This window comes from Echeneis naucrates, chromosome 6, assembly GCF_900963305.1.
Source record: "Echeneis naucrates chromosome 6, fEcheNa1.1, whole genome shotgun sequence".
Taxonomy (NCBI): Eukaryota; Metazoa; Chordata; class Actinopteri; order Carangiformes; family Echeneidae; genus Echeneis; species Echeneis naucrates.
The window spans coordinates 3,663,452-3,675,579 of NC_042516.1; the positions used below are offsets into that span (position 1 = coordinate 3,663,452).

At 38.2% G+C, this 12,128-nt stretch overlaps 1 protein-coding gene across 3 annotated transcripts; it reads left to right on the forward strand.

Moving 5' to 3' along the window:
- Positions 1-88: 88 nt before the first annotated feature.
- cep76 (centrosomal protein 76) lies at positions 89-11,926 on the forward strand. Of its 3 annotated transcripts, XM_029504337.1 has the most exons (14): positions 89-651; positions 787-833; positions 1,338-1,493; positions 1,690-1,774; positions 2,508-2,732; positions 2,848-3,033; positions 3,521-3,618; positions 3,809-3,937; positions 4,262-4,450; positions 7,706-7,872; positions 8,291-8,450; positions 8,720-8,893; positions 9,208-9,425; positions 10,924-11,926. In XM_029504337.1, the coding sequence occupies exons 3-14, from the start codon at positions 1,470-1,472 to the stop codon at positions 11,060-11,062; spliced, it is 1,794 nt and encodes a 597-aa protein (XP_029360197.1). In that variant the 5' UTR covers positions 89-651; positions 787-833; positions 1,338-1,469; the 3' UTR covers positions 11,063-11,926. The 3 variants fall into 3 exon arrangements, with proteins under 3 accessions (XP_029360197.1, XP_029360196.1, XP_029360198.1); XM_029504336.1 differs by having other exon boundaries at positions 89-833; XM_029504338.1 differs by lacking the exons at positions 89-651; positions 787-833 and having other exon boundaries at positions 1,469-1,595.
- Positions 11,927-12,128: the final 202 nt, after the last annotated feature.

Below are 12,128 nucleotides of genomic sequence, written 5' to 3' on the forward strand. Positions count from 1 at the left end.
GATCATGGCTCGGCCTCTCGCAGTGCAGCTCTTCCGGGTTCGTAAACTGGTAGGAGAACCTGGCACATGTCACAACCTGCCAGCATTATATAACTATATAACTCCGGACACCCATGGGACGCCCAGGAGGAGCTAGTAATCTGGACTAGATAGATATAACTTAATTGATCCCCAAGGGGAAATTTACCAATTTCTAGCCTAGTCAATTTCTCTTTCTAGGACTAGTCTAGCTGACGTACTTCCCTTGCAGCTAACCGTATTTAGAAAGGCTGATAATCAATGGACAGACGGATTTGATTACGCCTATTTGTACCAACTCCGAAATCGATTCCAGAGGGGTCCTGTGATTGTTGTTGTTTCGACCAGCCGTCGTTGGGCAGCCATAGCTATGCCTGAGTAGAAATACTGCAAATTTCTTCAACCAAAATCGAATAAAATTTAAGATGAACGCTTCCTATGTAGTAGTATCGTAGCAGAGATATTTTCTATCCTATGTACGTTATTTTTTTTCCCGTTAAGGCTTGTTGAGGAACTGGATTGATCACAGACGTCTCCAGGCACCAGGACAGCCGCAGTCACGCTTGCTTTTCCGCCACAGTTTAAACTGTCAGTTGTGAGTGCCAGGATGAGACGTCTGTCTTTTTGAGAAGGGTTAGTTAGTTACAAACATCTATTAGAACTAAAATAAGATAAACATATGTGTTTATTGTTCCTGATAATGCTACCTCTCTAGTTGTACAGTTTTACAACTGACTCGGTAATCAGTTGCAATGACTCTGCCTCCAGAGAAAGCTTTCGAGCTGAAGCAAATCATTCACAACCATCTGCTCAAGGTGAGCAAACTACGTCTGAGTTGTATCACCTGTTTGTGTTATTAAACAGCGTCCATGTCTATCCCACAGCACAATGCTAAAAAATTACTATGATAGTTACCAAACAATATTGTATTGACCAGCTTTAAGATTTGTATCTGCTGTTATCAAACAATCTACGCTGCATTTGTGCCAAGATTTAGATTTAAATGGGATTAATATAATCGGACTGTCTCAGTGTGAAATATTTATCTTAGACCCGATATGATGCAGATTTACCATCACAATGTCTTGTAGTGACAGTGAAGAGGGATGAGTAGCAAACAACAACAGCGGGGACAAAACTGACAATGGTGGCTGAGTTTCATCATCAATACCCTCTTCAAGAAGAAATACGATTAAGAGACACCATTATTACAGCATATGATAACTAAGTCATAGTTAAACTGTAAAAGGCATGCTTGTGATTTGTGTTTAGTCAGCAGCAATGGAAAGGCGGCGTTAATTAATTTCTCTGCCTGTCAGACGGACATCCATGGGAAAATCCGGGAGGTGCTGGCTGAGACTGTGAGGGATGATCAAGGCGCCGCACATCGATCTCTGTCTGAGGCAGATTTCCTACGTGCTTTGCAGTGCAGGGGAATCATAGATGATGTAATGAAAGACCTACGTTTTACCCAGGTTGACCCATCATTTTGTAGTAAATTCACAAATAAATGTACTCAATGAGCAGGCCATTGGCAGTTTAGCTCACTTCATTTGATTTAGAATTAAATGTCAAAAGTAAGTAGTTTCATCATTTGAATACTAATTTGAATTGGGTTTGCACAGTGCATGAATTCAATCACTTGTTGACTACTTCTATCATGTTCGATAGGGAGTGGCCACAGATGCAGAAACAGGCTCTGCTCCAAAGTTTGCCACTCACTTTGTTGACAAAGATATTACTCAGCTGAAGAAATGTAAGTAGTCTCCAAAGGCACATATGCCAACATGATATATTTCTCCCTGTAAAATGAATGATATTACTTTTTGATAGCAAAGGAAAATTTATGCAAGAGCGTAGTGCACTTTGATGGTAATACATCACAGAATTTGTTCCCCGAGTTGACCTTTTAATACTAGCCTGCTTTCTTCAGACCAAAAATATGCCATATGGAAAACTAAAGAGCAAAAACCAATGTGGATTTGCATTAATAATACAAATATTTAAAAATTAATTGAGAGGTAATTAGCCCTTTACTTAATTTATAATTTAAAAAGTGGAAAGGTGCTGTCACAAAGACTAAATCAGGAGAATCATTTGCAAAACAGTGTCCCTAACCCAGATTAAATAAAAACACAATAAATACAAATATCTGGGCTACTAAAGAAACATTATACAATATGCATCTGTTAAACTACTTTTGTATATTTGTATTCTTTACCTACACCCATTGTGAGCTTTGCTGTTTCTTTTAAAACTCATATAATGTGATTTTTCTTGAAATTCAGAGGAGAGCAGCTATTACCACAATGTCAGCTCAAGGGAAAAAAATTGTGCTGAACAACTATCAAAGTGCTCTTGCCTTACAGTTATAAAGAAATCACAAATCCCAATAGTTTTGAGCACCTTGGCTACAAAATATATCGTGATATCCTTGGTAATGTTTCAACAGTTAAGTAAGGACATCGTTCTTTCATTCTTTCTATCAGCCAATATTGACCCTTCGAGGCGTTGCCTGTATCTGCAAGTCCTTGGAGGGAAGGCTTTTCTGGAGCACCTCCAGGAGCCGGACCCTTTACCTGGTCAAGTGTTCTCGACGTTCACGCTCTACCTGCACTTCCGGAACCAAAGGTTTCGCTCAAAGCCAGTACCTTGTGCCTGTGAACCCAACCTGGAGGAGGGCTTCCTTCTAGAGATTCACAGAGATGGCATAGGTACTCTCAAATCCTAGCATCAGTCAGGTTTCAAATGTTCTATGCTGTTGCGTGGTCCTTCAGCAGTTATCTACATTAATTCCACTTGTGCATGTCTTTACCTATATCACTGCAGGAGAAGGCAGTAAAATGGCAGATGCAACCACCATGCTATCCATGTGTGACCCAGTTCACTTAGTTCTGATAAAGACGGACACCTCCGGTAACACAGCACTGGTCTCATCCTACTTCCTTGACTGGAGGACTGTCCTCAGCTCCCTGAGTGGGAAGACCTGCTTTGCTGTAGAGCTGATGGGAGTTGGTGAGGGAGTGTGATTCTGCTGTATTGGCTATAAGGTTGATGCTGAATAATGAATGGCACACTTGATTTTAATTATTAAAATAAAAAAAATCTACAGTTTAGAATAATGAATCAAGTTCAGTGGTGAAGTAAGTATTTAATGTGTCATACTTTTGATTTTGGGATTAATTTTTTACTATGCTCTGTTACTTTGGCCTTCTGTTTTCCTTTGTGTAAAGCATAATAATAACATTATTATTATTTTTAGTAGTAGTAGGAGTATATTATTTTTAGTACCATTATTGTTGTTGTTGTTGTTGTTTCTATCTGGAGTGGCTAATGATGCCTTACAGTTAACCTGCTTTTTCATTGAATAATGTTCAATCAAGCTTTCTCTTCTACTTTACAAGAGATAAGTAAAATAGATAAAATAGACTGGTTGTTACTTAGGAAAGCCATGCTAGTGTAGTAATGTTTTTTAAAACTGTTTGTGTTTGTGTGTCCAAAGGAAGTGAAAGTAAGGTTCCAGCAGGTGTCTTGACAGTCAGTCTGGAGCTTTACCCTCCTCTCTCAGAGACTTTGAGCAGTGACGTGATTGTCACACAGGTCAGCACACTGAAGTTTCTTCATCTCTCTCTGGTCATTCCACTGTTTATTTATCTGCTTCATTGTTTATGAAAAAAAGCCCTTTGAGTTAATAGTGGACCAGCGTAACAGAATGCGGTTAAGGATCATTATTTCTAAGTGATGAAATGAAGAAGACAGTATGTGATGTCACTGTGTGTTTGTCATTCAGCAATCACTGGAGAGGCAGAGGATGGCAGAGAAGGAGAGGCTCTTCTTGGTTTATGCCAAACAGTGGTGGAGGGAGTTCCTTGAGATCCGACCATCGCACCAATCCAAAATGGTCAAGATATTTGCACAGGTTTGTTTGACTCCAGTCTTATATCACATAATTAGTTTGATTTCCCCAAAAGTAGGTAATTTCTTATTGTTCTTTTAGTGAGTATAAACCTGTTGAGTGAATAGAGAGGGGGATGTTATGCATTTACACAACACAACACTCATAAGAGAGTTTTTCAGAACAATGTAATTTTATTTGCAACTTGCTTGTGATGCCCTGATTTAGTGTGTTAGTGGCCTGTGAGTAGAACTCATCATATTCCTAATGAGTTTAAGGATATTTGAAATTCATATCTAACTCCACACTGTTTCCTTACCTCTTGGTGTGTGTTTGTGCATTATGAAGGATGAGAATGGCATCAACAAACCAGTGTGTTCCTACGTGCATGTCCTCCGGGCAGGCCGACTGCTGGAGAGTCCTCGACAGGCAGCACGCTTTGTCAGCCTGCTGGCCCATGAGAGGGCTCCAGTGGTGGGAGGAGGAGGCAAGCAGGAACAGTGGTGCACATTGATGGCTTTCCTGTGTAGTAGAAAGGTAAGGAGAGCAGACTTCAGAAGACGCATATGTATGCATGTATATCCATCTATCCATCCAGCTAGCTAACCAGCTCTCTCTCTCACTCTCTCTCTCTACACATCCAGAGGACCATTTATTCAGTATATATCTATTTACACATCAAATTTGATTCCCATGGATCAAAAGATGTGGAAGACATCTTTATATATTTCCTTAATGAGAACATGTAATGCTGTCTAGATCTGGTTATTCCATATACTGTTACTTTTCAAGACAGTTTTTTCCTGTCTTGCTTTTGACATATTGTCTTTCAGTAAGTGCAGGGCAACCATCCAAACTCTCCATTATGTAGCTCTTTAATTGTGTTTTGTTATTCCTCGTATAGCACCGTATAAACAGTTTGGACATTATTAAATACAATTTTCAAACACAGATGAATGAAATCCACCCCGATTCCTCTGTTGAGTTTGTCATTATGACGTGGTCATTTTCCAACCAACACAAGGGAGATGTATAAATAATGCTTGTACAGAAAAACCATGAATTAGTGATAGTGATGTGAAATCGCAAAATAAAGAGGAGACACAAATTCTAACAAAACAGCAAATTCATCAAGCTGCATTCATTATTATCATTCCAAGCTTTTCTGTTTACACAGCAAAAACAATCTGAGAATCCATAAAAAAATAATTGTGTGTTCAATGTGTATTGTGCATCATTGTTTAATATATCCTCCTTATTTAATTTTTTAGATTTGTAAATTAGCTTTTACATGAGCTTGAGATATATTATCTCAAGATTTGCTATGTCAAGATCAGAACTTGTCTGGATCCTAAGGAAGACCCCTTTGGTCCTGACAGTAATTCAGGATTTTATAGTTGGAATAATTTTCCTTAGTTTGCTGATGAGCTCAGTGTGTAATTTGACCAACAATTAGTCTTGCTGTGTTTCTTATCTGCCATTTTTGCCGTCACTGATAACGTTTTCCACAGAAAATTATTTTGTTTGCAAACAGGTCGATTCATGGAGTGTCTTCAACCATTGATGCCTAATTATGGGAATGGAAATGAGGCTGAAGGAGGCCTAATTTCTCGAGTGAGATTAATGAAAGGGAATCATACATGTGCATGCCTTTATAACCCTTTTATGAATATGCATTTATAAATTATTGATGAAAAAAAACATCTGCATATTTCTGGGGTTCTGGTGCATTCACAGTTTTATACATCTGGCCCCAGGTTTTGGGTTATGCCTTTCCTGATTTGTTCCACTGCAGCATGATAAAGCCTCTCAATCTGGACAACAGTTTCTCTTCATAGTGTCTTCTCATCTAAATGTCAGTTTAAAATTTTTTGACTCAATAGCATGTTTGCATGATATGGAAGAGGGTCTAAATATGAAGTACAGTCCTTCAGTACAGTCCCAAAAAGCAGCATTCAGCAGGATAGATAGTTGAACTGTTATAGAGTGCAGAACATTGCTCCAGAGAGAAAAAAAAAAAAATCACATTCACGAAAGAGATTGGTGGTTACTCTGCATATGTCTGTTAAATCAAACAATGTGAATTGTGTATGTAGTTCATATTCAAGCCTTCATATCCATCGGTGATCTTTATATTGAGCTGTTAAATCTGTTAGTTACAAGTGAACCATTGTTTTTTTCCCTCTAATAAGTTCTAGTCAAATTAAAACCCTTAACATCAAATTTACATTCCTCTCTCATAGCAGTATTTCCTATATATTTTTTCTTGTGTTTTTAGCTAATGTTAGCTAACCACCTGATTTTTGCCCTTATTTGTTCTCTGTGATACAATTGTGAGTAGAAAATTTACTACATGTTTTAAAAAACATCCATGAATGATTGACCATTTAGACTTAAGTGAATTAATTTGAAGTCAGGTTTTATTCATAAATCACTTCTGTTGACCAAAGTGCTATGCTGGTTATGCATAGGTAAAACATGATGAAACAATAAGCAAACTAAAATTACAAGTTTCTGTTGCCTTAGCAATGAAGGTTTAATCAACAAGTCAGAAACACCAAATAAATGTATAACAGGAGTGTTACCAGTCGCTCCTCTATATATTTCTCAGAAAGGATTCAGTCTGAGTCAACTCACTGATGCATTTTCATCTCTCGGCGAGATACCGTGGAATTTCCCAGACCACCACAGGATAAATGTTTCCTGCTTCTCCTCTGTGAGCGGCTGGCAAGATGGACAAGACACCACTCTCACAAAGTGGCCCTTGTCAGCTGTGATTTATGAGTTTCATTCCAGGGAAAATTAATTTAGCCTCATCAGTCCCCAGTCTATTCAGATGCTGCCTTCCATATTAGCACTTCTGGGGAACATCTATCATTCTGACTTGCCTGTAGCTTGAGCCATCACTGAGCAGCAGAAACAGCAACAGCAACAGCAGCAGCAGAGGTAGCAGTAGCTGAAGCAGTCCCTTGCCCATCTCTGGGTAATTTGCCAGTGAAGTACAAGTTGAATATAAGTTGCTGTTGTCATGACAGTTTGATAACACAGAGCAGATTTCGTGTTTCCCAGCAAACCTTTCCTACAGGCTCAACACATCCGCATTGAGTGCACTGAGAGCAATTCTGTCATGTTCCAGTTTAAATTACAAAGGACACATTGTGAAATGAAACTCACAATATCTTGAGATACGTCAATATTATATTATAAAGGTAAATATTTTTGTATTTCAAGTAAAAAAGGTAATATTTCTAGTGCAAGAGTGCAGTACATTGAGACTAAAGTAATAATATTTTGATATTAATTGTAATATCTCCATATATCAACTCTATGACCTTCATACAGCATCATGTTCCTGCCTACACCTGTTTTGAATATCCCTCTCCTGCTCCCATTCTCATGCCCCCCCCCAACCCCCGAGCCTGGTTCTGCCCGAGGTTTTGGCTTCTTAAAGGAAGTTTTTCCTGTGCTTGCTCATCGGGGGATTTGTTGGGTTTCTTTAAGTTATTTTATAAAGAGTTTGTTTTAGACCTGCTCTATATGTAAGTGACTTGATGTTACTTTGTTATGATTTGGCATTATAAAAATAAAACTGATTTGATTTAATATTTTAGTATTTTAAATAAATAAATATTTTAATATTTGATATTTTAGGAGTCTATTATAAAATAATTCTGTTACTCTTGAAGTGCAATCTCATAAAACTAAATTCTAAGACAACATAAGACAACAGGAGAATTTTGGACAAAGGTTGACATAATACTATTATAATGACTGTGACTTTGTCCTCCCCAGGGAGACTGTGAAGACCATGCCACCCTGCTGTGCAGCCTCCTGCTGGGCTTTGGCCTGGATGCGTATGTGTGTGTGGGCACTAAAGCCAAGGGAGTGCCACACACTTGGGTCCTAACCTGCGGCACCGATGGAAGCATTACATTCTGGGAGAGCCTGACAGGACACAGGTCAAAGTTTTGTCTCATTAAATATTAATTTCTCTCCTAGCCCTCTGCTGTCAAACTAGTTGCCAAATGGTGGAGCCTGGTATAGATACTGTGTGATAGATACCTTAAGCATTGATACAGAAAATCTTACTGCACTCTGTGTTTGTCAGCAAAATCCATCAGTGGTGGCCAGGCTTTGGGCCAAGGAACAATTGATTATATTCTACAGTTCTACAGTTTTTTCCATCAATTATTGTAAATATATCCAATGTAGACATTATTTCATAGACTTTTCAATATACTTTTTTATTCCCAGTCTTTTTTCCATTTTAATGTGTTCTTAGAGCACAATTTAAAGAGATGCATTTGACATTGTGCATCATTTTAATCAGCTAGTTTGTTGATAAGTTTGTGCTTCTTGGTCAAATTGTGCGCTCAGATACCTCCACAGGGTGGTAGACCCAGATGCCCCACCCCTGGCCCCCCAGCCCAAACATTCATCCCCTTACCGGACTGTGGGCTGTGTCTTCAACCAGCAGAGCTTTCTGGCCAACTGCCAGCCATCTGATGCTGTCGAGCTTTGTGTCTTTGACTTTCAGGTAAGAACGTATTAACATGTACAATTAACCCCCTGAGGTGAACTGGGCGACATCACTCTGATTTTGTGAACTTAACGTATATATATCATAGTCTATTGCTGTATTTAGTGCCATTGTGATGTTCACATTAGTGTTATTGATAGCTGTTAATTTAAATTTAGATTATTAAGTCATTTTCAGGGCTTGGGCGAAATGAGTTTCTTCATTTATGCTCTATGGCAGATTGTCCAGAGACAATATAATAAATTGCATGCCTGTTTTATCTTTAGAATCAGTCTCAATGGAAAGCGATGAGTGAAGATGCCCTTAAGTCAGTCTGTTCCCAGGGTTCTACCACCTCTTCGCCTCTTTTGCCACCACTCTGTGCTCCATCTCTGGATCCTATGTCTTCCAGCAACCAGCTGGAGCTGGAACTGCGCTACTTGGTATCTGAGCACAGGAAGGTAAAAAAAACACAAATGGATGGTTGTTAACTCACCTGTTCTTTGCTTGCTGAATGACAGGACATGTTCAATGATGCAATCAAAGCATTTCCAGTTATTTATGATTATGTTTAAGTATTTTACCTTTGATTTTTTTTATATAATACAATATATGGACATGGACATGGAAAGACAGTACCAAGAGGAGATGACCGCAGCTTTTGGCGGTCTGATCAATTTAATGTAATTTTCCTATTACAGCTTAGGTGTTGTGTCAATCTGCAATGTAGGAGTGACTAACCTCAGTATGGGCTCTGTGCTGCTCTGTCCTCTAGGATCTGGAGCTGGCAACAGTCTGGGATGACCATCTGTCCTACCTGCTTTCTTCGGCCTTATCAGCCTATGAGCTTGAGCGCTGCACTGGAGTGTCTTGTGGCAACGAGGAGTTTCAGGATGCAGTGCGGAGGGCGGTGCCGGATGGACACACCTTCAAAGGCTTTCCGATACACTTCCTACATCGCAGTGCACGTAGAGCCTTTGCCACCTGCCTCAAGTAAGATAAATTTTTGAGCATATGGACAGCAGCATCTCTCTGTTTATTTTCAAACACGGAAGTAAATAGTGACAAACTTCAGTTTTTGTGCAGCACCTCCGGTCAGCCGCTTTCCCTTACTGGGGCTAATGGTGCAAGCTAATGTTGATCAACAGTGTTGTGGGTACACTATAAAGAAAGCAGGCTGGTACCACATCCTCAGATGCTTACTGACTGACAGTACCAGTTCCAGTACAAAGCTGATGTACTGCCCAGTCAAAGCAAAGCCGACCTCCACTCTGCCAGGGTCCTTACGACATCGGCCGGTTGTTCCTGCAGTCACGCATGATAAAAAAAACTCAATTGACACTTGAAAATGAGAAGACATTTTATTTAACATTAAGTTGTATGTGTAATTATATAGTATAAAATATTTGGGTACAATTCAAATCAAATCAAATCAAATCAGATTTATTTGTATAACGCCAAATCATAACAAAGTTACATCAAGGCACTTTACATATAGAGCAGGTCTTGACCAAACTCTTTATAAATGTATAATTATATATCTTTATATAATATATATATTTACAATTCAGTTCTTGAAATATAATCACAAAAATAGATGAATTAATGACAAATAGAGGGGACAAACACGAACTGTTCAGAATAAACCAAGCTCATTCAAGAAACACCCTCTTTCTCATAAATTGTTTAGTTAATGTAAACATACACATTATATATTTATGTATATCATATGTTAAAATTATAGCACAATCAAGGCACAATGGTCTGTAACTAGATTAAAAAAAAAAAAAGTGGACATGACGTTTTGCCTAAAATTAGATTTTAGCCATTTTTACTCAGCATCCTCATGGATGAACCACAGGCAAAGGGATTTAATCGTCTTTTGACGAAGGGTGCAGATCATATCACGCCTTACATCCACATTCAGCTCTCGTACGCGGCCAATGTTCAAAACATTACCCCTCTAGGTAAACTTTGCGTTTATACCAGTTATTATTATAGCCCCTAACCACACAAGAGACCCCGGTTTTCCTTGAAGCCATTACTTAACCAAAAAGAAAAAATAATAATGATATCTCTCTGTAGCTGCGGTAGACACAAGTTAACTAACACTACACAGTGGTGAGGAGTGCCGAACCGGAAGTGTCACACAAAAAACTGGAAGCTGGCTGCATTCTGTCTTGCCTCCAGGCCTCTGTGGAAAAATAAGGTGGATAAAATTCTTTGACCAGTTACTCGGGGGATAAGCATGTTCGCTGGCAAGTCGAGGTCAAGTAATCCCAAAGGAGGGCAGAAAGAGAGATTCAACTAGAAATGCAGACAGTTTTGTCTGAGCAGCTAGTAAATAATATCACAGATTTCATCCGTCATCAGTTTGAGCTTTTAATTAGCATGGAATCCAAAAAGAATCTCTGCTTATTTTGTTTTTAGCTATTTGTTTCTTTACTATTATTTTGACTTAATTTTCTTGCTTTTCTAACTTTCCATGCAGGTCTCTGTTTTGCCAGGAAATAGTATGTTGTCGCGGTGACCATGTGAGGCTGGCCGTCCGTGTCCGAGTGTTTGTGTATCCAGAGAACGCATGTGCAGTGTGGCTCATGTTTGCATGTAAATATCGTTCTGTACTCTGAGCTACGGATATATCCTGGCCAATGACAGTTGTTTTATTTTATTGATTTATTTGTACATTGTATTAGAATACCTGGCTCAATTGTATAACGGGATTTTAGTGATATAGATATTTTAAATATGTTTTGGCTTTTGTCTTGACTGTGGTGCTTAGTCCTTTATTTTGTAGACCACTATGCTCATGATTTGTACAGATGTCGATGATCAGATTTGTATTTCTACATCTATTTTCGAAATTAAATATAATTTTGTTAATTGTTCTGTGTACTTTTTAGAGAAGCAAATCAAAATATCTTTCAGTATATGACCTTCTATAACTTTTATACCATGAATATTAACAGAGGAACTGCAATAAAGCTTTTAAAAGATGATCTTTGTTCCAAAATAGTCAGTTCAAGGTTTATTAGCAGCACAGTGCATATGATATGCCCTCATATATATATATTTGCCTCACACTGATTAAAAGCCCATAATTGCATTATGAAGCTGTCAAACTGTGACCTCAACCTACATTATATCAGGGTTATACAAAAGACCACTTCAAGATTTAAACAAACTTAGCTCTTGAATATGTTGCATTTCAAAAAATCTATAAATATGTAGAGATAGAGTTAGCCTGTCATTAATGTCTTTAATAAATTGTAATGTAGTCATAATAATGCAATAACTTTTACTGTAATACAAAGGAAAGATATTGCATGTCTTCCTCTTTATTATCTTCCTTATATTCTAAATATATAGTGGTGTGAAGAGAAAATTAAGCGAGTGAGTGAGAGCAGTTTAAGTGAAGTAATAAAAATGATTCTGTTTAAGTGCTACTTTGCAAGATTTTCTTTTCATAATCAGAAATAAATTCATACATCTGGCTTTGATTCAGTGGTGACTTTGTTGTATTCTGTAAACTCAGCAAGTAACTTGGTATTGGGCACTGCACACGTACTAACAGGATGTTTAGTTTGAGGATAATAATTATATAGAGGAACTTTTTTCAAGTAGTATCCAGCGAATGTTTCTTCATTTGTAGTGCATTAACACAACACTAGATGGCGGTGTAATGTTGCACAGTGA